This window comes from Phyllopteryx taeniolatus, chromosome 1 (genome assembly GCF_024500385.1).
Source record: "Phyllopteryx taeniolatus isolate TA_2022b chromosome 1, UOR_Ptae_1.2, whole genome shotgun sequence".
NCBI lineage: Eukaryota > Metazoa > Chordata > Actinopteri > Syngnathiformes > Syngnathidae > Phyllopteryx > Phyllopteryx taeniolatus.
In genome coordinates, this window is record NC_084502.1 from 10,642,274 (window position 1) to 10,666,095 (window position 23,822).

The 23,822-nt window shown below is 41.1% G+C and overlaps 2 protein-coding genes across 5 annotated transcripts; one reads left to right on the forward strand and one right to left on the reverse strand.

Annotated features, from left to right (window-relative positions):
• Positions 1–493: 493 nt before the first annotated feature.
• On the reverse strand, positions 494–9,963 carry dnajc5aa (DnaJ (Hsp40) homolog, subfamily C, member 5aa). Of its 3 annotated transcripts, none has more exons than XM_061770158.1 (5): positions 9,847–9,963; positions 3,431–3,559; positions 2,509–2,722; positions 2,246–2,417; positions 494–1,976 (listed from the first exon to the last, which is right to left on the reverse strand). In XM_061770158.1, the coding sequence occupies exons 2-5, from the start codon at positions 3,538–3,540 to the stop codon at positions 1,873–1,875; spliced, it is 600 nt and encodes a 199-aa protein (XP_061626142.1). In that variant the 5' UTR covers positions 3,541–3,559; positions 9,847–9,963; the 3' UTR covers positions 494–1,872. The 3 variants fall into 3 exon arrangements, with proteins under 3 accessions (XP_061626142.1, XP_061626132.1, XP_061626122.1); XM_061770148.1 differs by having other exon boundaries at positions 9,762–9,897; XM_061770138.1 differs by lacking the exon at positions 9,847–9,963 and adding an exon at positions 6,608–6,765.
• Positions 9,437–22,534, forward strand: LOC133476557 (glucose-induced degradation protein 8-B homolog). 2 transcript variants are annotated; one of them, XM_061770117.1, is made up of 5 exons: positions 9,437–9,637; positions 9,955–10,082; positions 12,604–12,800; positions 16,502–16,699; positions 18,969–22,534. In XM_061770117.1, exons 2-5 carry the CDS (start codon positions 9,962–9,964, stop codon positions 19,140–19,142), a joined length of 690 nt encoding a protein of 229 aa, XP_061626101.1. In that variant the 5' UTR covers positions 9,437–9,637; positions 9,955–9,961; the 3' UTR covers positions 19,143–22,534. The 2 variants fall into 2 exon arrangements, with proteins under 2 accessions (XP_061626101.1, XP_061626110.1); XM_061770126.1 differs by lacking the exon at positions 9,437–9,637 and adding an exon at positions 9,735–9,883.
• Positions 22,535–23,822: the final 1,288 nt, after the last annotated feature.

Here is a 23,822-nt window from a genome sequence, read left to right on the forward strand (position 1 = left end):
TGAGAATTTCTTTTAGTGCATGTGAGAGGTAAATCTTTACAGCACCGTCTTCTATCTTGTGCCTTTCGTAGCCAAAGTAATTGTTTGTAGTTGTAATACGTGAAGTGAGCCAATACATTTTGTTCTTTTAGCAAAGAAAGAAATGTCACGAGAAATAAAGTCCATTTCTCAAAACTCATTCAGTACAGTAATTGAAAACAAGGGACTTGTCTCCATCTGCTGGCAATGGACTTCCACAAATCACCTTCACAAGCCCACAAAGACTACTTTTGTTTTATTTTCAATGCATAGGAGATAGGCACTGCAAAACTAAAATAATATTAACCTGTTTGCGTTACTTTGGTCAGACACAGAGTGTCTGAATTGGAAAATTCCAAAGTGTGGTTGATTTTTTATTTTTTTTAATAGGACTTAAGTATTGTTTCCCCCCACTTGTGAATTAAATGCAAGCAGCATATACATATACATCGTGTGAAATCATGAAATCCATCCAAATGTTTAGGAACATTTATTCACCAACAGCAAATTTAGATCAATGACCCAAGTTTTCTTCCAGACACACAATAACCATGCTACAACATAAAGATTTCTTGTACTTGATATAGGCCGCCTGTATGTACAACCATCCTGAACTATTACGTCTCCTCGCACAATTGAATGGTTACAATACAACACTGCACCAGTTAAAATGATTTCCCCACCACAAAGTATGACATAAATAAACCTCCATGGATGCATCGTAAAATCAATTCACTATAATTGCACTCAATGTTCTTTTGGTGCAGTCATCTCCCGATCACTGATTCATTCCATTCGTTTAGTTTTCTTGCATTTTCTTGTTTTCTTTTAGTGCATTCACTTTAGAACATGTACTATGGGACAGGTACATCTAATTTTCATCAAGTGTTACTTACAGGAAAACATCATACGAAACATCCATACTGTTAATAGCAGAGGGTGGACAGTCAGTCACACGCAGCTCACCGCTTGTAAACCGTCGATACACGTGATGAGCTGAGTGGCAAATCGAACACACTGTGGGGGATTTGCAAATGTGTGGCAATACATGCAAATCCAAAAGATGCAGTGTGCAAAAATCTGATTCTGTCGGAGATGCCGGATCGCTGACCGTGTTCCGTACAAGCTGTGCAGATTCAAACGAGTCAACAGTGATCACAGATGACACACTTCCAAACACATGGACTTCAAAAGAAGATGACAATTATGTTCCTTTCAAAAAACAAAAAAAAATTTTTTTTGCTGTCATCTGAACTTCTGCACAATATGACGAGTGTCATGTTCTTCAAAACACATTACCTTCTCTGGTAATCTTTAGGTTAAAAAAAAAAAAAAAAAAAGACATGTCTGCTGATATGACAACATTCCTCTCAGGTGTAGATGAGCACCACACAACATCCACTGTGAAGCAATGTTCAAATAAATGAGTGTGACAAACACATTTTCCCACTGCTTGACAACTGGTGCGAAACCAAGATGCTGCTGAGAGCCTCAATGCTCTCACACTGCACACCGTACTGATGTGGACTAATTGCACGTAAGAGTAAAAATGTTGCCAAAGAGGAAATATGGTGCATGCTACACAATAACGCACAATGTGGGATAAGAGGGGCGTGGGAATGAAATTGAAAAGAAATGAAAATAGAATAATTTCTTGTCATAATCTGGGAAATAAATAGTGAGAAGGGGGCAGGGGTGAGGATGGAAGGGATGAGTAGTTCCTTTCATGGACCATGCTAACGAGTCCCTCTCCTCTGCATGGGCCTTCCTTGTGAAAGATGGATTCTTTCTTGTCACTTGGGTGGCGCAGGGGGAGCAGGCGGGACCGAGGCGAGGACGGACGGACGCAGCCGTTTAGTTGAAGCCGGTGTCGGTGTGGTAGGAGTAGTGGCCGTCCGATGTCAGCTGGGTGGTCTCTGTCGCTGTGGGCTGCAGCATGATTGGGTCGCCTCCCGCCTCTGTTGGAGCCATAGGAATAAGGTGCTCAGTATTTAGCCACAAAGTTACAGTCAACAACTCAACCCCGTTCATCACGGGGGATATGTTCCAGTCATTCGTGACTGTCAATACAAATAGCGACTGAGGTTTTAGGGTGTGTGTCCGACCACGAGTGGAAAGCAATGTTCTTATTTCATATAAAGTGGACCCCCGCATACTTGCTTTTCGGCACCTGTGCATTCAGAAATGTACACAAAATAGCGGGTAAAAAGGCGCACGTGGTTCTCACCTCTCTCGTCAGATTGCAGCTGAGCCTCCAGGTCCTCTGGGGACACATAAAAGTCCTGCTCCTGGCCTTCCCGAGGCCGAGGTTTACATCTTCCGCAGCAGCAGTTGCAGCAGCAGCACAGGCAGCAGCAGAAGTAGCAGCCAGTGGCCAGACCGCAGAACACAAACAGCGCCTTTGTAGGGGCAGCAAAAAGACTGTGAGTTTGATAGCAGAGACAACAAAAGAAAGAAAATACTTGCAGTTTCCTTTCCATCCAGTCTTACCTTTGCCCACCAGCTTGAGAGGACAAAGTAAGTGTTGACATTCTCCTCTCCAAACTGCTCAGCCACGTACAGTCCCAGCGAGCCATATTTGTCGTAAATATTGCGCTTCGTGGGGTCATTCAGGATGGCGTGGGCATTGTTTATCTCCTTGAACTTGTCTGCAGCTTCTGGATTGTCAGGATTCTTGTCAGGGTGAAACTTTAAAGCCAGTTTCCTGCGTGGAACAAGGACAACTAATCAAGGACATCGTCATCTATTGCTTATCCCTTTTTTGAAAATGTTTATGAACATTCCTGCACACATAACAGGACAGTCACACAAACGCAAAACAGTATGGGGCAAGCGGAGTCGAGATTCTTCTCCAGAACGTACTATTGTATTTACTTTTTGTGACATTTCTTTTTTTGGTGGTGTGTTGTGAGAACTTTCACGTAGGTAAGGAAATTAAAATGAGATCATTGTTATTTCACTGATGGGAATTCCAGCTCTTTTCCAAGAGCCCCTTCTTGAAGTTCGACTCCCGAAAAAGAGCCAGCTCTTTCAGCTCGCAAGTGGCTCCTCAATTGTTTCATAGCTTCAAATAATTTATTGCAATTTCGCAGTCTGCACTCTGTCTTCCAACTAGCTATTCATTTTAAAATGTGTCAAAATTTTACTTAATGTTTTTTTTTTTACGCTTATTCTTTCCCCTTAGCTGCGTGTAGTCTATCACGATATAGAAATGTTGTCTCGCGCTCTCTGGTCTCTCCCTTACTCCTGTTTGTAGCTCACTATGTTGTGTGTCTGTAACCTCCCTCTTCCCCTTCTTCTTAGTGGAGACACACAAAGGTTGCCGCACATCTTAACCAATCACATTTTTATCTGAAAAAAGACGAGAAAAATAAGGAATCGGCTCCCAATAAGGAGCTCCCAAGGTAATCACCTGTAGGACCGCTTGATGTCATCATTCGTGGCGATCTTTTCCACTCCCAGCACGTGGTAGAGAGACTCACCGGCGGTCGACAGAGAGCGCTGCCTCTGATGCTCAGCCATGATGCCTCACGTCCACAGGCTGGACAGACAGACAGACAGACACACACACAAAACACAACAACATATGTAAAATCAGCACCTAGGTATCCATCCGTTTTCTACACAGTTTCTCCTCATTAGGGTCACAGGTGAGCTAGAGCCTACCCCACCTAACTTGGGTGAGAGCCCGGGTACAGCCTGGACTGGGCCGTGAGAGATCGTCAGGTGTGCTGCGGGAAATTAATCAATTTCACTCAATTGGTCTGAAAGTAGTCACTGATGGTGTCGTGGTACACTCGCCTGACTTTGGTGCGGGCAGCGTGGGTTCAGTTCCCATTCAGTGACGGTGTGAATGTGAGTGCGAATGGTTGTCCCGTGTCTATATGTGCCCTGCGACTGACTGCCGACCAGTTCAGGGTGTAGTCCGCCTTTCGCCCGAAGTCAGCTGGGATAGGCTCCAGCGCCCCTAACCAGGATAAGCGGTGTTGAAAATGGATGGATGGATGGATTGTCTGAAAGTTATTATTGATTTACTACAAATGGATCATCTAGTTATGCCAGTGACATGCTGCGACAGGCGCGTATCCACCTGTTGCCATTCATATAACTGAATAATAGTTTTATTGTTCTACTAAACTCCTCCTGTTCAGCCTGTATATGCTACCCTTGGGTCAAATTCTTCAGAACCTTAATGTTGACTATCATAGCTATGGAGATGACACACAGTTATATCTGGCAGTCTCTCCAGATGACTACAGTTCATTTGAGGTGTTGTGTCACTGTCTAAAACAGATAAATAAACAGATGAGCCAAAACTTTCTTCAAATCAACCACAACTAAACTGAGAGAATTGTTTTTGGCAACAAAGAAAAGAGGATTGCTGTTAGTACCTATACATGGAGTCACTCTCTTTAAAGACCAAAGACCAAGTCCGAAACCTTGGTGTACTGATAGATTCCGACCTGACTTACAACAGTCATAACAAATCATTGAGTAAAACAGTCTTCTACCAGCTGAAAAACATATCCAGGGCTTGCCTGTGTCAAGCAGACCAGGAGAAGCTCATCCAGGGTTTTATCTCAAGTAGACTTGACTATTGTAATGGTCTTCTGACTGGACTCCCCCAAAAGAGCATTAAACAGGTGCAGCAGCTTCAGAATACTGCAGCTCAGATTCTAACCAGAACAAAGAGGTCAGAGCATATTACTCCAATTTTAAAGTCTCTACACTGGCTCACAGTCAGGTTCAGAATAGATTTTAAAGTTCTGCTACTGGTCTATAAATCCCTAAATGGTTTATTTCCTGAATACATAAAAGAAATGCTAATGGAATATAAACCCAGTAGGGCTCTGAGATGTACAGACTCAGGTCAAATAGTGGACCACAGAGTCCAAAGCAAACATGGTGAAGCAGCATTTAGCTGCTATCCTGCACACAAATGGAATAAGTTGCCAACAGAAGTGACGTCAGCACCAAGTGTCAATGTCTATGTCCAGGTTAAAAACTCTTCTTTTTCCTCATGAGTTTTAGAGCATTCCACTTTTAAATTATCTTTCTTGCACTGTACGCTGTTTTAATTATTTTTGCTTTTATCTTTGTTTTAAATTTTTATAAGGTTTTTTTTTCTTTGTTATTAAATGCTTTTAATCATGTAAAGCACACTGAGTTACCTTGTGTATGAAATGCACTATATAAATACAATTGCTTTGCTAAACAGGGCAAGATTTCACACTTATTAGGTCAATCTGTGAATTCATTGAGACTAAATCATTATTATTTAAGAATGCAGTTTTTTGTGACATTCTTGTTTGTAAGTGTTCTGTGACATTTTTCTAATGTAAAATATGTACATTGGCTCGATAAAGGTTGGAAAACACTGGTACAGTCATCTCTCGCCATTATGTGCGCAAACTACTTCCGCATTCGGCAACACCAGTCTAAGCACTTCGTTCCGGTTCGGGTGAATATCGAAGGGGGACGAAGGGGATGTATAAATAAATGGTATGTAGTGCACGTCTTTAACTTTTGTCTGAAGACACCAGTCATTAAAAAAAAAAATAATAATGTTAGCATGTTCGGCTTCAAACAATCACGTAATCACCAACTGTAGTCTTCCTCGTTAGCTTAGCACACACAGGAAGTCAGCTAACCCGTTTTCGGTCACGTGATGTTCCACATAGCACGGAATCCATCCATATTACTCAATATAACCTATTATGGGGCGTTAAGTTACGTTACGGAACCCTCGCGATAAACGAAAAACTATGTGTACTGTAGACAAACAAGCACTCACGGTCATTGTAGTCACACCTGACCGGAAGACAGTTATTATTAACTGAACCTAGCATGTTATTTTTTTGGGAATGTGCGAGTAATTAAGCCGGAGTACCCGCAGAAAGTGGGAGCCAAGATTGTAACCCCCACCCCCACACAAGAGGCAGACGCAAGCATCATTCATTAATTCTACAAGTCTACAAAAGTGGAGGGCTTTTGGGGAGATTAAATGGTGCAGATGGCCTCTGTTCTGCCTCGTCTTGTGCTGCTCGGCCGAGCTCTGCGGGGGCAAATCGTGGATTTATGACACGCTCCTGCAGCGCATTTCTCACGCTCAAATAGAGCCACTCGTCCGCTCGCATTGGAACACGCTTCACTTAGTCCAACGGGGGCACCCAATCGGCGTTAGACATGTTTGTGCGTTTAAGAGAAACGACACCTTTCTATGAATAAATGGACTATGTGGGGGGGGGGGGGGGGGGGACTTGACCGAAATGAATGGAACAGGCCGCATTCAAGCCATCTTTGTCAAGACGTCAACAACAACAAAAACCCGAGAGATTGCACTCGAAATGTAAATGAGCAGGATTAAGAAGCCATGACAAAACGCTGCAAGGAGCAATAATCTCCGCTCATCATCATCGTCGTCGTCATCATCATCATCATCATCATCATCAGCAGCATCCATGTTGGTTCGCCTCATCCTGGCCTACTGAGGATGCGAGGCACGGGCTCTCATTATTTTACCAAGGGCACGAACCGTCGTGCCGAGGCGAAGGCAAAAGCAGACCAGACGGGAAGAAGGAAGACTCACCTTTCACCAAACCACAGTGCGAAACGAACGACGAGCGGCGGCCGGGTAGCGACGAAGGACGGACGGCGTCGCGTGACTATAGCTGCATCTCTCCGCGGAGCCTCCGTGTGTGTGCGCGCGGCTCCCACCAACTATGGACAGCTGCAGCAGTACGTTAGCCCCGCCCCCAGTACGTTTGCCGACTGTACGTGCGCGCTCACGCGGACCAGGACGACGAGTGGATGCGGGAGGCGGGCGCGTGCGCGCAGAGAGACGTGACAAAATGTAGGCTACAAGTTAACGTGGGTTCATTACTATAATAAACCACTTGAAAAAGTGAGGCAGTCAAATAAAATTTCAAAACGAATTTAAAACATGAGACACATAAAAACTGTGTAAATAAATACATTTATATTTTCTATAAAAATAGAAAACATTTTGAAAAAGATCTCTAAAAACATCTTCAGACCGAACTTTCAGAGCCCTTATGTTAGCCTCTGCAGTTCCACCAGTGGCCTGTTGGTGGTCTCATATTTGATCAAGTTGTGGTCAGGTTCCCCAAGGGAGGGAGAGAAAAATTGCCATATAACATATGCTCCATTTACATATTCAATTTCAATTAAACAAAGCTAAACGATGCGCATTTGCTTAACCCAAAGATGGATCGTTGCATAACGTATCACTATTACGTATGTGTTTTTATGCAGAGTCAACGTGACGCCCTAGGCGAGATTTTATTTGGCCTCTCCCATCCCCTTCATTTGCGATTTAAACGTTTTAAAAATAATTTCACTTGAATTGTTTTGATCAGTCTTTAGTTTACAAAACAACACCAAATTTAAAAGTCAAATAACATTTTAAATCATTTAAGTACTATAATATAAAATGTAAAAATGAAAAACTTAATCGATACATGTTTACTAAATGCATGTATAATTTACATTTTGTTTTCTTCTGATATGCATTTTAGTGTGTGGATTAGGAGAATGGAGGCAAAGTAGGTTTAATCCTCACAAAGGATCTATACTGTAATAGTTTAGACACCTCCATGCCGCAAAGCTACAGAAATATAAAACTGGTTATTTACTGATTAGCATACCATTTTGAGGCTAATCGCTCAGAAACAAGTTATCGTGCAAGTACACACTGCTAAATAACTGGAGGCAGGGGGAACTATTTGCAGAGGTAGGAGTAAATCACAATATGAGAGTTGCAAGCTTCAAATTTCCTGTTACTGTGGCAAAAATCCCGACTAAATTTGTAGCAAGTCAAGTCATCACTTGGTTTAAGCAAGATGTAAGTCAAGTCAGTCACAAAATTGGTCAATTAAAACATACCGTATATTGGAGTGATAATAAAATGTTTTTTTTTCACTGATCATAACACAAAAAGTGCATTTACGCCTATACAAGCTAAATGAACAACAACTTAGAGTAAGAAATTAAATTTAGATATGTAATACATACATTATACTTTTTGTAGCATTTGCAAGAGTGTTTACAGCTACCAATGCAGTATATGGAGTAAACATGTAATCATCAGATTTAGACATTGCATACGTTGTTTTTGGTGCCCATCTGTTTCCCCAAATATAGTGCGTGTGAATGGCTAAATGAGAGGCATTAACTTTTTACACTTTGTTCGTTGCCGCTTTACGAAGTTGAGTCCATTGCCTAGCTTTCGTTTACGGATGGATCTGGCACACATAGGCAGCGGAACAACTTTTAGAGTGTGTGTTTTTTTGGGGGGGGGGGGGATGGGCACACAGTACTTCAGGGACACACACACACACTCATATATATATATAAATTATTAAATTTTTTAAGAAGAAAATAAAAACAGAGTGAGCGTCAAGTGACCAGCAACCTGGAAAATAAGAAATAAATAAGAGAAAAAAGTATTCATCATTAGTGTTTTCTGTTTAAAGAGAGACGTAACAAAATGTAGACTACTCGCAAGTACAGGTCCTTAAGTTAACGTGGGTTCATTACCATTATAGACCACTTGAAAAACACTTTCTGTTTAAAAAGTGTTTTATTTATGACTTCAGTGATAATAAACATTCTAAAAGCAATTTCTAATGCCAGGTTACTGTTCACCCACCCTGTATATTTGTAACTGATGCTTGTTGCATTATGTTGACATTCATATGGGAAAGTATTTTTTGTTCTGTTTATATAATATAATATAATTGTTGCATTGTATTGAACAATTCTTTAGGAACAACCAAAGCCGTAGAAAAATGGACATTCTTTGAACTCACATTGGTTAAATCCACATCACATGGTTTATGGACCCCATGTTGTTTCTAATTCGCTTACCGTTTTTGCCATTTTTAAGTGGATTTTATGCGATTTTTTTTTTTTTTTTTTTAACAAAGTGGTTGGTTGTGTGGCTGAAGGCTGTTCCACTCATCCCAGACAAGCCACGTGGAAGCAAACCCAAAAAAGATGTTGTATGTGGGTAACCCATATATGAATCAAATATTAATTAAACACAATGTAGCATAATTATTTTAAATAGACGAATAATTAGTTTATTTTATGGCAAAAATAATATTTTCTTAAAACGGTGGTGCTCGCCAATGCACCAGAAAAACGTAGCCCTATGTTGTTTCAATAATCTGAGCCTCTTTTGTAGTTCAGTAACTGGCCATGATGACAATCTCATATTAACATAAAATATAAATATTGTGAGTTTTTTGTTGTTGTTGTGTCAAACTGGGTGACAATATGGAACCCGCGTATGTCAATGCATGTTGTTTTTTAATTTCTTTACAAGTCCACACATTGCCCCGAGTGGGCCTCGGCAACCGTGACGTATTAGTGCCCACCAATGGCTGAGCTCGCAGCAATGACGTAGGTTGCTATCGCGAGGATATCACATTTAGCTTCTTGGCTTATTAGCCATTAGGCCGCCAAACGCTTGATTGGTGATCTTGTTCTTTCCAAATGTACTCTTCTTGGAGAAACTAAACGTCTACGTGTTACCGTTTGATATCTCCCTCGCGTCTACAAGGCAGGAAATAAACACTGGACCTCGCGTTGGACGGTAGGTTCGCGGTTTACAGAAGGCTAACAAGCCGGGGCTGTTGCCTGGGATGAGGAAATGCGTTTGTTTTGGGATCTGTCGCCGGACGTTCAAACTAGTTCAGCCCTCGAAAGCTTTCACATACCTTTACGGGGTTATAACACATTTACTCTCGTCATCATTGTGCAATTGTAATGTCTTTCCCCCTTCTTGTTTCTCCTCCGCTGTACCTTGAGTGTTGCTGTAGGAACTTCAAGCCACCAAACCGTGTCAGTCTTGCTCACGTCTCCCAGTTTGAGCTTTTATTTATTTTTTATTTTTTTCTCGCTGTCTTCCAGGTTTCCAATGATGAGTTATGCTGAAAAACCTGAAGACATCACAAAAGACGAGTGGATGGACAAATTGAACAACGTGAACATTCAGAGAGCGGACATGAACCGGCTCATTATGAACTACCTGGTGACCGGTGAGTGGAGGTGTCACAATTAATCGCTTTTAATTTGTTTTTTCTTTGCAAAACATTTTTGCCCATTTTCTGACATGTGATGGACCAAACCAGGAACTGAATCATACTACATTTATGAAAGAAGTAATAGTTTAATCTATGGCGTAAATAATAGTTATTTGCAAACGAAGTATCGATAACCTGTAGTTGAACCTAAAACAACCTCCAGAAATGTATACCACCGAACTAGTAGCCCTTCACATTAATCCGTACCCAAGAAGTAGCTTTGTTTCAGAAAGGCTGGTGAGTACAATATCACTCCCTCTCGTGTGATCTTGCTAAATTGTTGTTTATTTTTTTTGTTTAATCATTAAACAATACCAACTAAACAATAATCAGTTGAAAACTATCCATCGATCCATTTTCTCAGCCGCTTCTCCTCACTAGGGTCGTGGGCGTGCTGGAGCCTATCCCAGCTTTCATCGGGCAGGAGGCGGGGTACACCCTGAATTGGTTGCCAGCCAATCGCAGGGCACATACAAACAAACAACCATTCGCACTCACATTCACACCTACGGGCAATTTAGAGTCTCCAATTCATGCATGTTTTTGGGATGTGGGAGGAAACCGGAGTGCCTGGAGAAAACCCACGCAGGCACGAGGAGAACATGCAAATTCCAGATAGGCTGGGCCGGGGATTGAACCCGGGTCCTCAGAACTGTGAGGCTGACGCTCTCACCAGTCGCTCACCGTGCCGCCAGTTGAAAACTAATTTAAGAATTTTTTTTTTGCAATAAGCTTTAATGCAAAATAAATTTTCTGAATCATCAATTCTACAACCCCAACTCCAATGAAGTTTGGACGTTTTGTTAAACATAAATAAAAACACAATACAATGATTTGCAAATCATGTTCAACCTATATTTAATTGAATACACTACTAAGACAAGATATTTAATGTTCAAACTAATAAACTTGATAGTTTTTAGCAAATAATCATTAACCGAGAATTTTATGGCTGCAACACGTTCCAAAAAAAGCTGGGGCAGGTGGCAAAAAAGACTGAGAAAGTTGAGGAATGCTCATCAAACACCTGTTTGGAACGTCCCACAGGTGAACAGGTAGGTGGCATGGTTGGGTATAAAAGGAGCTTCCCTGAATTGCTCAGTCATTCACAAGCAAAGATGGGGCGAGGTTCACCTCTTTGTGAACAAGTGCGTGAGAAAATAGTTGAACAGTTTAAGGACAATGTTCCTCAACGTACAATTGCAAGGAATTGAGGCATTTCATAATCTAGGGTCCATAATATCATCAAAAGGTTCAGAGAATCTGGAGAAATCACTGCATGTAAGCGCCAAGACCGAAAACCAACATTAAATGGCCGTGACCTTCGATCCCTCAGGTGGCACTGCATCAAAAAACGACATCAATGTGTAAAGGATAGCACCACGTGGGCTCAGGAACACTTCAGAAAACCAATGTCAGTAAATACAGGTCGGCGCTACATCCGTAAGTGCAACTTGAAACTCTACGATGCAAAGCAAAAGCCATTTATCAACAACACCCAGAAACCTAGCTTCTCTGGGCCCGAGCTCATCTAAGATGGACTGATGCAAAGTGATAAAGTGTTCTGTGGTCCGACAAGTCCACATTTCAAATTTTTTGGGGGAATTTGTGGACGTCGTGTCCTCCGGGCCAGCCGCACTGTTATGGACGCAAAGTTCAAAAGGCAGCATCTGTGATGGTATGGGGCTGTGTTAGTGCCAATGGCATGGGTAACTTACACATCTGTGAAGGCACCATTAATGCTGAAAGGTACATACAGGTTTGGGAGAAGCATATGCTGCCATCCAAGCGACGTCTTTTTCATGAACACCCCTGCTTGTTTCAGTAAGACAATGGCAAACCATATTCTGCACGTGTTACAACCGCGTGGCTTCGTAGTAAAAGAGTGCGGGTACTAGACTGGCCTGCCTGCAGTCCAGACCTGTCTCCAATTGAAAATGTGTGACTCATTATGAAGCGTAAAATACGACAACGGAGACCCCGGACTGTTGAACAGCTGAAGCTGTACATCAAGCAAGAATGGGAAATAATTCTACCTACAAAGCTTCAACAATTAGTGTCCTCAGTTCCCAAATGTTTATTGAATGTTGTTAAAAGAAAAGGTGATGTAACAGAGTGGTAAACATGACCCTGTCCCAGCTTTTTTGGAACGTGTTGCAGCCATAAAATTCGAAGTTAATGATTATTTGCTAAAAACACTAAAGTTTATCAGTTTGTACATTAAATATCTTGTCTTTGTAGTGTATTCAATTAAATATAGGTTGCACATGATTTGCAAATCATTGTATTCTGTTTTTATTTGTTTAACACAACGTCCCAACTTCATTGGAATTTGGGTTGTAGAAATATTCGATGATGACGGCCCGACTGATGAGACGCCTCAAAAATGTTGGAATGGTTAAAACACACACACACACACACACACACACACACACACTGACATGTTTCTTGACTGCACCACGAACTTGTGTTCAAGAGGGATTCAAAGAGGCGGCAGAGAAGTTCCGCATGGAGTCTGGCATCGAGCCCAGTGTGGATTTGGACTCTCTAGATGAAAGGATAAAGATCCGAGAGATGATCCTGAAGGGACAGATCCAGGAAGCCATTGCACTCATCAACAGCCTGCACCCGGAGCTGCTGGACACCAACCGATACTTATACTTTCATCTCCAGGTACATTTCAGCTACAATGTACAGTGGTACCTTGACTTACAAGTTTAATAAGTTCCGTGCCCATGCTTGTAACTCAAATCTGTCGTATTGCAACTCAACTTTGGTCACTGAAATGAATAGCTGTGGCACAAATCTGTTCCAGCCCCCCCCCCAAAATGTCAATAGTTTTTAATAAAAAAACAAAGCACTGTACAGTATTGTTCTTTATAAAAACATAGAGTAAAATACTTAGGGATGTCACAATAGTCACGATAATCACAATATTGCAGTGTTAAAAGTTCCTTGATATCGTCATGGTCTTGGTATAACACAATGAGCCATTGTGCTTAAAATTTAGTTTTTGGTCAGCAATACATTGTGATGCCGTTTAGCTGTGCTGTACAGCGGTCTACTTCCTCACGTGAGTATAGACGCACCCCGAATGGACGCATAACCCATGTGAACATGTGAGCACATCGCAAGAAATACACTGATGATTGGCTCACTGGCCTATGAGACCGAAATGCTGGGTTTGGATGCTTGGATGTTTTTTATAAACTTAATTGAATTGGAGCACACATTGATCAAAGACACTTTGATTGCACCTTGGGGCCTTTTGTCCTTCTGGGACTATGGCGTAGCCGCTATGCCCGAATGAGCGTTGTTTCACAATCGATTTGGCGAGAGGTGCCTTTCGCACCGGCTTCTGTCCCCCCCAAGCGCAGACCCACGGCACTGACACGCTCTGTCAGAGTGTGGGATTGGCTGCCAGTGGACCGCCGCTTTGCAAAGCCCAACAATCTGCCAAATTTAAGCATACTGTAACAGTAACACTCTTCAGTGGTGGAGTGAGTGTTATCTAAAGTCAAAGGTGATGGAACACGGAGAGGGAATACCAATTCCAACTCTCCGTTACACTTGGCCTCGTTACAATATACAATGGGTATGGAAAGTATTCAGACCCCCTTAAATTTTTCACTCTTTGTTATATTGTAGCCATTTGCTAAAATCATTTAAATTCATTTTCCCCCTCATTAATGTACACACAGCTCCCCATATTGACAGAAAAAAAAACAGAATTTTTGCAGATTTATTAAAAAAGAAAAACTGAAATATCACACAGCCATAAGTATTCAGACCCTTTGCTGTGACACATGAATTTAACTCGGTTGTTGTCTATTTATTCTGATCATCCTTGAAATGGTTCTACTCCTTCATTGGAGTCCAGCTGTGTTTGATTATACTGATTGGACTTGCTGAGGAAAGCCACACACCTGTCTATATAAGACCTTACAGCTCACAGTTCGTGTCAGAGCAAATGAGAATCGTGAGGACAAAGAAACTGCCTGAAGAGCTCAGAGACAGAATTTTGCAAAGGCACAGATCTGGCCAAGGTTAGCAAAAAAAATCTGCTGCACTTAAGGTTCCTACGAGCACAGTGGCCTCCATCCATCCATTTTCTTCACCGCTTCTTCTCACTAGGGTCGCGGGTGCGCTGGATCCTATCCCAGCTATCATCGGGCAGGAGGCGGGGTACACCCTGAACTGATTGCCAGCCAATCGCAGGGCACATACAAACAAACAACCATTCACACTCACATTCACGCCTACGGGCAATTTAGAGTTGTCAATTAACCTACCATGCATGTGTTTGGGATGTGGGAGGAAACCGGAGTGGCCGCAGAAAACCCACGCAGGCACGGGGAGAACATGCAAACTCCACACAGGCGGGGCCGGGGATTGAACCCCGGTCATCAGAACTTTGAGGCAGACACTCTAACCAGTCGCTCACCGTGCCGCCACAGTGGCCTCATTATAATAATCATAATATAATTAAATAATCATTAAATGGAAGACGTTTGGGACAACCAGAACCCTCCCTAGAGCCCAAAAAAATCCTGATCGTGTAAACCTTAATAAAAACATGAAGTATTATCTGTATTTGGTCAGTTTTTTCAAAGAATTATTCTGAAGTTAAGCACTTTATTTGAACACAATAGTTTCTTTTTTACTTGCTCATTTTTTTTTTTTTAATTCACAGCCCTGCTTTTATTTAGTAAATGCAAAAACACAGTTGTGCTCATATGTTTGATTATCCAGGCAGAATTTGTAAGATGTATACAATTTAAAGAAAACATGAAGGACCAGGCGAAACACATCTAATTCTATTTTAATGGGATTCAAATTCAACTGTCAAGCATTTCAGAAAAGCATTATCATTAAACAAAACATAACCATAAAGAAATTAATGATGGTTGTTGTTCAGTCATCAGTCTTTTTTATTTAAAAAAAATTTTTTTTAGGAACTATATTTCACTAATTCTGCCTGGGTATGTAAACTTATGCGCAGAATTGTACACATGCAGTCATATGTACCCCTGTCATATTGGAATGAAAGTGTAGGCGACACCTTTTTCATAACCTGTAGGTGGGATACTCGAATGAAAGTGTACAACTTTTTCATAACCTCTAGGGGGCAGTGGCATATTGGAATGAACATGCTTTTTCGTAACCTCATACATACATACATTTATCAAATGTGAAAGTATTTTTCCATTTTTTCCTATACCTATGTATAGTGCGCACTATTGACTTTTGACAAGTCTTTTTTGGGGGGGGGGGGGGGGGGAAATGCACATGATACAGAAATTACGTAGGTTAGGCAGGTATGACGGTAGGTTTGATTTTGAGTGATTCCAGTTCCTTTTTTCGATTCCGGTTCCAAACGATTCTCGATTCAGTTTCTTTTAGGGGGCTGTGTCAAAAAAGTTTGCATGGTTAAAATAAAGATTATAATAATAAGTTATGAACATCAATTTTCTTAGGAGCCCGTAACATAGACTAAATTGAACAATTGACTTGGCGCTCTTTATAACCAGTATCACTATCAAACCTATGAACTAAAAGGCAATGTGTGTGGAACTAATCCAATTGACTTTATATTTATCAATTAATGTTTCAGCTAAAAGTTAAATATAGCATTTTTAAAATCGGTATTTGGGACCGTTATATCACGTCAAATAGTTTATATGTGCAAGTTTTAACCTGACTTTCTGTTTTAAGCTTGTAGCTTTCCATTTTGAAGGGTGCGCAACGGAACTCAGCATTTTGGCATGCAAAGTAACTTCACATGGCACCGGTGATTTTTATTAATGCTATAAAACGTTGATTCCTTACCCACCGATGAGGCACAAGGTTAGTGTTTGTGAGACGACATTTATGTGAATTTTGTCACAATTCATTGTGATGTAAAGTTGCTAGGGTGATGTTTTAGGTCAATGTTAAGCTTTCACGTCTTTGTGGGCATTCTTCTTCGTTGGTTTTCAGCGTTTCTTCGTTGATTTTTGCCACCTCTTCTTTGGGGCCGGAGGACTAGGCATCGAAACTGGGAACTGAAATTTTTTTAATTTGAACGAATCCGGGAGAACCTGAAAGTTAGTCCTGGTTCCTATCGGTTCTCGATTCTCGATGCCCAACCCTTGGTATCACATGTACAAGAACTGGTACCATAGTGGTACTGAGTTTTAGCGCCAAAACTACTTATGAGTTTGGCTGGGAGAAATGGCCTTAAACTAAAATTCTGCCTTTCGCCAAGCTTCTTTCTTGTCTTACGGAAAACGATGTGAAAATTATTCTGCTCATGTTATCTGTGTCTTAGCAGGAATTAAAGTTGCTTTTTCTGAAAGGCCATATCAATTTGTGTGTCGTTTCTCTTGGAGCAGCAGCAACATTTGATCGAGCTCATCCGGCTAAGGGAGACCGAGTCAGCGCTGGAGTTTGCCCAGACACAGCTGGCCGAGCAGGGGGAGGAAAGCCGCGAGTGCCTCACAGAGATGGAAAGAACGCTCGCCCTCTTAGCCTTTGACAACCCCGAAGAGTCGCCCTTTGGAGATCTGCTCAACATGATGCAGCGGCAAAAGGTACTTGGAACAGCTACTTTTACGAGAACTGTTGCACTGACAAAAAAACATTTACACATCACCAGATTTATATTGGACTGAACATAATACATTTTACTAGGGCTAGGCTATATTGCCCTAATATAAAATATCCAATTTCTGATTTCCCTATTTTAATCATTTTTTTTTTTAAATCATTAAAAGAAAACGCAAATTACGGCGGCACAGTGGGTGACTGGTTAGAGCGTCAGCCTCACAGTTCTGAGGTGCGGGGTTCAATCCCCGTCCCCGCCTGTGTGGAGTTTGCATGTTCTCCCCGTGCCTGCGTGGGTTTTCTCCGGGCACTCCGGTTTCCTCCCACATCCCAAAAACATGCAATAATTGGAGACTCTAAATTGCCCGTAGGCATGACTGTGAGTGCGAATGGTTGTTTGTTTCTATGTGCCCTGCGATTGGCTGGCAACCAGTTCAGGGTGTACCCCGCCTCCTGCCCGATGACAGCTGGGATAGGCTCCAGCACGCCCGCGACCCTAGTGAGGAGAAGCGGCTCAGAAAATGGATGGATGGAAAACGCAAATTACTTTATTCAAATCAAAATTTTCATTTTGGATTTCCACCCACATGGTTTATTTCTCCTGAAACCAAACACAGGCATTTATAAAAAGAAAAACATTTTCAACATTAACTTGTAGGGCTCCACAATATATCAAAAAAGTATTGTCATCGTGATAATGGCAAGTGTAATATGTGTATCGCAAATATGTGCAGTAAATGACACGTACACAGGTGGATAAAATTGTTGGTACCCCTCTGTTAATGAAAGAAAACCCCCAGCGGTCATAGAAATAACTTGAATCTGACAAAAGTAATAATAAATAAAAATGTAATGCAACTTAACCAATGAAAATAAGACATTGCTTTTGAATTGTGGTTTAATATAATTATTTAAAAAAACAACAGCTCATGAAACAACCCTGGACAAAAATGAAGGTACCCCAAGAAAAGATGAAAAAATTTGACCATAGGGACATGTTCAAACAAGGTGTGTCCTGAAGTCATGTTTTAGTCCTGGGCATACTTGTCACCATCATATAGCCCTTAATCACAGTCACAAAGTGCTTTACTGGCACACAGTTGACAAAGATTGATGACATCTCCAAAACTAAACCGCCCAATCGGGCAAGGAAAAACTCAAAACGTCATTTGGGGAGAAAGGAAGAAACCTTGAGAAGGTACTGCGATCCCCTTTTCAGGATGACCAGGCTGCAGTGGATTTCAAGTGACCAACATTTATCATATATGGTGGTGTAGAATGTTAATTAAGACAGGCATAAGAGTTCATTTAAAGAGATGAAGTGCTGCAGGTAGATGCCTCAGGAAAGTGGTGCTGCCTCTGGACCTGGCTCGGTCGGTTGGAGCAGAATCCTCCACATCAACGCCTCCGGGGAAGTGGTCCACCTCAAATCTTGTCCAATGTTGGTCGGTGCAGAATCCATACAGCAACGGCCTCAGATTTGTTCATCATCACCTGGTGGAAGCGGCAGTAAAACTGGCCTGAATTTATTTTAACCAAATGCCAAAGTGTAAAAAATAAGTCTTAAATCAAGTTTTAAACATTTCTACTGAGGTAGCAGCTCTGATGTCATAGGTCATTCCAGAGTACTGGAACCCGAATAGAAAATGCTCTAGAGCCTGCTGACTTCTTTCTGGCTCTCGGAATCACCAAAAGATCAGCATGAATTGGAATTACTCGAGGATTCATTTGACGCCTATTCTCAGTCGCCATAGCCTGAATGTGTGAAGTGTCAGTTGAAAAGCATGATGTGAAGAATTATGGATGGTACCATTTTTTTCCAAGAGAGAACAAAGGTCATAATTTACATTTCAACAGGTAAGTTGATTTAGGAATAGATCTGGTGGAAACTCAGACATAGTTAACATGAGGGGCTGGCTAATGAATTTACTTTTCATTTGCTCAGAGTAATAGTGCGCTTATGACGCTGAACAACACAACCAAAATATTTTGTCTATACCTATGAGAAAATAGACCAGAAAGTCTATTTTTGCTCAGTTCACAAAAAGAATGTAGATATCTTTTTTTGCATTGGAACTCAACTGTTTCCTCTGCCTCATCCATTATGCTCCCTTGTACAGTACTTATACAAAAATGTTACTGTTCTAGTATGTCAACACAATTCTGAATGATCAAACATTGGTAAACTGATCGTTGATGGGTGCTAGCGTGCATGCACGGGAACAGACAGTACGAGAAATGTTTGTCGATGCACAGGTGTGGAGCGAGGTGAATCAAGCGGTCCTGGACCACGAAAACAGGGAGTCCACTCCCAAATTGGCCAAACTCCTCAAGTTACTGCTGTGGGCACAGAACGAGCTGGACCAGAAGAAAGTGAAATACCCGAAAATGACTGACCTGAGTACGGGAACCATCGAGGACCCCAAGTGAACCGATAAGCAGGAAGACCACCGTCTTTTACGGCCCCCCCCCTTAATTTATGATCAACCGCACGGCTGTTGCGACTGGATAGTGTGCTAAACTGAGTTTTGATGAAGTTTCTTGGCTGAACTTGGTCATCATGACTTGTTGCATTCAAACAGCACCATCTAAGTTAGCATGGAGCTATACAGTGGTGCCTTGAGATACGAGTGACCTGACTTGGAAGTTTTCCGAGATACAAGCCATCCTTCGACTGTTTTTTTTGTTGTTTGTATTTTTTTTTTTGTGTGTGTTGTTTTTTTTTTTCTACTTGCGAGCAAAAATTTTAGATACTAAGCGCCGTACGGTGGCAGTCAACTCAACTCGCGTCACGTCAAGCAGAAGATTGGCAGATCGTGAACAATTTAAAAGAAAAGGCTTCCAGCTGTTTGCCACTCCCAATTAACGTTTACTGTCAAACTGAACATAAAACAGAGAATCACGTGTATTTTTTAACCAAACCACATAATTTTGCCTTACAAATATCTGCTAGCTCAATGCTAACACACAATGCAATATGCTATAGAGCGTTATAACCCTTTAAGCAGTAGGGTTTATGCCAGAGATGGGGATGGAACTTCTGGCAAAAAATTCTGCCACCCTAAGTACTTTGGGTGCCCACAGCCACCATGGTGTCAGGGTGAGATTTTTGTAAACACTATCTGCCAGTCAATGTCATGGCAGACTCCCGAAGTAAAATAAAACCGTTAAAGTTTCAGCGAACAAAAAGCACTGCTGCCGATCACTGATGTGTGCCTTTGTGTACAGCACACGACGCCGCTGAGCGAAGCATAGAGCAAAATGAAAAGCAATGAGAACTTTTTCAAGCTTGTACATATTATGCCAACAAAAAAATATTGTGACACATTGCCGATTTTATTTTGAAGCTTGTGGATGACCAAAGGCTAACTTGCAGCCAGTCAGTCAAAAATAGTTGAGCAATGCTATGAAGTCACGCAAGAATGACATAATGCCTTTCAATTTTGCATCTTTGTGCTTTTCCAGGTGCATATACTGTTCCAAGTTTTAAACGCAATCTTACGCAGGATGCGATTGCCACTGCTGCAAGATTGAGTTTAAATAAAACAATGTCTCTTGTGGTTGCTTCCTCCAAATGACCAGTTCGACAAAGTAAAACCCTACTTAAAATGCGAGATACGAGTTCAGAATGCTTAGTGTGCAAAAGCCCGGCGACGCCAAGCCCGGCCAGCTGCAGTCTTTCTAGTTGTCCCTAATCAAGTTGCCTGCCTCACAGGTTAAAAAGAAAACAACAAAAACAAACTGCTTTCTACTTGAAATCACCACAAAAGGAGGAAACACGAGTTTATTTTTATTCTAATTTGCTTTTCTAAAGAAACATGAGTAAAATGTCAGTGATTGTGTCATCTCTTGTAGTTGACCAAAGAATGAGTGGGCTCTAGTGAGCTAACATTAGTGGCTATGCTAGCTACGTGAAAACAATCGGTCCATATTGAAGTAGTGACGTGAATAAATGTACTTAAATGATACAACGCAACTCATTCGATAACATTTGTGGTGTGCCTTGAGTGAATTGTAAATAATCCAGTCATTTTACATAGAGATGAATGGACCGGAAAAGGCGGTGCGGAATCACCGGGACCTTAAAACCAGAAGTGCGTGGCATAAACCCCTATTGCTACTTGAACACAAACAGTGGAGCAACGCATGCAGACAGACAATAAAACAATACACACAGGCATATATTCTTTATTTGTTGTGAAAAAATATTACTGCATCTTACTGAGTCAGTTGTGAAACTCTTCTTCATGACTCCCATCTGTATTATAATTCCCCCAGGTGGCCACGGTGCACACGCCAGAAGTAGCAGCACAATTTCCATAGAATTTTCATCCATCCATTTTCTGTACTGCTTATCCTCACTAGTGTCGCGGGTGTGCTGGAGCCTGTCGCAGCTATCTTTGGGCGAGAGGCGGGCTACACCCTGAACTGGTCACCAGCCATTCGCAGGGCACATATAAACAAACAACCATTCGCACTCACATTAATACCTACGGGCATTTTCCCAATTAACCTATCCTGCATGTTTTTGGGATGTGGGAGGAAACCGAAGTACCCGGAGACCATGGAAACTCCACACAGGCGGGGCCGGGATTTGAACCCCGGTCCTCAGAACTGTGAGGCAGATGTGCTAACCCGGCGTCACCGTGCCGCCTCCATAAAATTTAAGCAAAATCATTTGGCAAAAACTGTTCGATTCTTTCTATTTGATTATGTCTTGACTGTATATTTTAGAAATTAAATCTATGAGAGTGTGAGATTTTTTTTTTTATTTAAAAAAAGTCATTTTGGGGGAAGACTGGAATTAATGGCATTTCAATGGGGAAAGATTATTTACGATACTATCTCAAGGCACTGCTGTATTTTTTATTGTGGTCACTATTTTTCAGGACTTCTGATTTCAAACTCAATTTCAGCATTATAACATATTACTTCGTGTGGCTCACTAGTGACTATCAATCGTTACTAAAAGAAAATGGAATCTGTTTGAAAAATACTGGTTTCATGGTAACATGCTACTTTTTGTGCAAATACGTCATGGCGACGTTCAGCCAGGATACCCGAAATTGGCTTACCCTGCTATCCAGGACTTGTGCAACAGTGTATACTGTATGTATAAAGTATTACTCTTTGCTTTTCATGTGTCATCAAGGAGAGACGAGACTGTAAATTGCTGTATTTACAAAATAACATTTAAATACCAACACTGGGTTTTTAGACAAATGTTGAGTCAACAAATACAAGTTGCTATTTTATACATTTGTGTTTCTCAAAGGTGTTGAGTCTGTAGTATTTATTGTCAATTTTCTGCATTGCTGGAACTTGTTTTGATATGAGCGTTACCCGGGTGAGCTGCCAGATTGGATAAGAGTAAAACTGTGAAGTGTGTAACAATTAAACAGACAAGCAAGACAGACAAGATATTTTAGACTGAGCCTGTGTGTGTGTGCGTGTGTGTGTGTGTGTGAGTGAGAGAGAAAACCACAATGGAATCTAAATGTAACTATATATAAATTATGACTGAATATACTTCATCAGTACATGTTTCCCCTTTTTTTTTAACCGTCTTTTCACATTGACTGCATGTAAGTGTCTTATTTAACGCAGGAAGGACACTTGTGCTTGTCTCATATGGTTCGGTTTTACTTTTTTAAGGAAACCAACTTGCTGCTAGTTGTACATCCTTAAGTTGTGTCAACCTTGTGTTGTCTTTCCAGAGACGTGCTCTGACATTTGGGAGACATCGAGTGCTTGCGTCCCTTTTAATTAATCCACATTTCTAAGAGCAGATTTGCTAATAAACATAACTTTTGTGAAACATTTTTCTTGTCTTGAGCTGTCGTTTATATTTTATTTTCCTTTTATGATTGTAGCAATGTGATGAGATTTCCCAAAAATTACAGTTTGTCAACACTGAGTCTGGTTGGCTTGGCCACTGCAACTTGTGGACTTTGCTTGTACCCTAAAATGTCCACTAAAAATCCCTTTGTAGTGATTAGGAAGTAAGGAATGGTTGTGAACATTCTTCATTTCAGATTCTGAAGGGTTGTCCCGGTGTTAGTGATAGCATTTTAATTTGTTTTAATTTCAGAAAAGCTAAGGTGTAATGTTGGGGTTTTTTAATAAATATCCATCTACGTGTCCGCAAACGCAGCTCACTCATTGTTTTGTCTAATTCTTTTCATTACCGGGTTCAAGATATGTCTGTGCTCATTTATTTCTCATAGATATTGATGGCTGGAGTTCATTTTATATGTTCCTTTGCTTTGAACAAGTTGTTTTTCCTAAATCTAATCCTAATTGTGTTAACGCACTTTCACACTGCACTTAGCACAGCGCGCCGTCAACCAACCCATTCATTGTGTATGTGCTGCTGCGGCGAAACGACGCAGCGCTGTGAAAACCATGTTTCGTAAGTGTTTTGGTCGAGTCAACACATGCATACCGGAACTTGTTGCATATTGTTGACACTTTGCCAGGTCTAGGAGCTAGATTACATAAAAATGGTGCGTTGCAAGTTCGTTAGTTAAAAGTTAAAAGAAAAGTGGACAGTGAAAGTCGGCAATTCAAAGAATCAACTAAAAAATATGTCTTCATTCGCCATTCAAGCGGCACAAGATCAATATGCAAGACTAGCTGCTATGAAGGTTTCTAATTTGAAACCGCTTTATGAGACGAAGCATTGGAATTGTGAAAAGATATTTCCTCAAAATTCAGAGGTAAGAAAAAGAATAATAAATCTACTCAAATTGTTATATTAAGCTGCAAGCAGGATTCTTGTCACATCTGACAACAACAAAAAGCAACAGAGTGCAAGAAGCCTTTCCCGCATACAGAAATAAGAATAGGTTTGAGAATTTATGTTTTGGAACGAAATACATTTTTCCTTTTTTCTTGTGGTTCTTAGTGTTCATATGTTAAAAAGTCTTCAGTCAATCCAACCAAAACCAGCATTTTAACTGACCATTATTTTTGGGAAATCTGGTCACGTTGCTACTTTAATGCTATCAATCATCACATCACGCGTTAGCTTTGCTATCGCTATAAACCAACAAGAAAAAGCTAAATTAGCTCATGTTAACAACTGAATTAAAATACACGTTGTACATG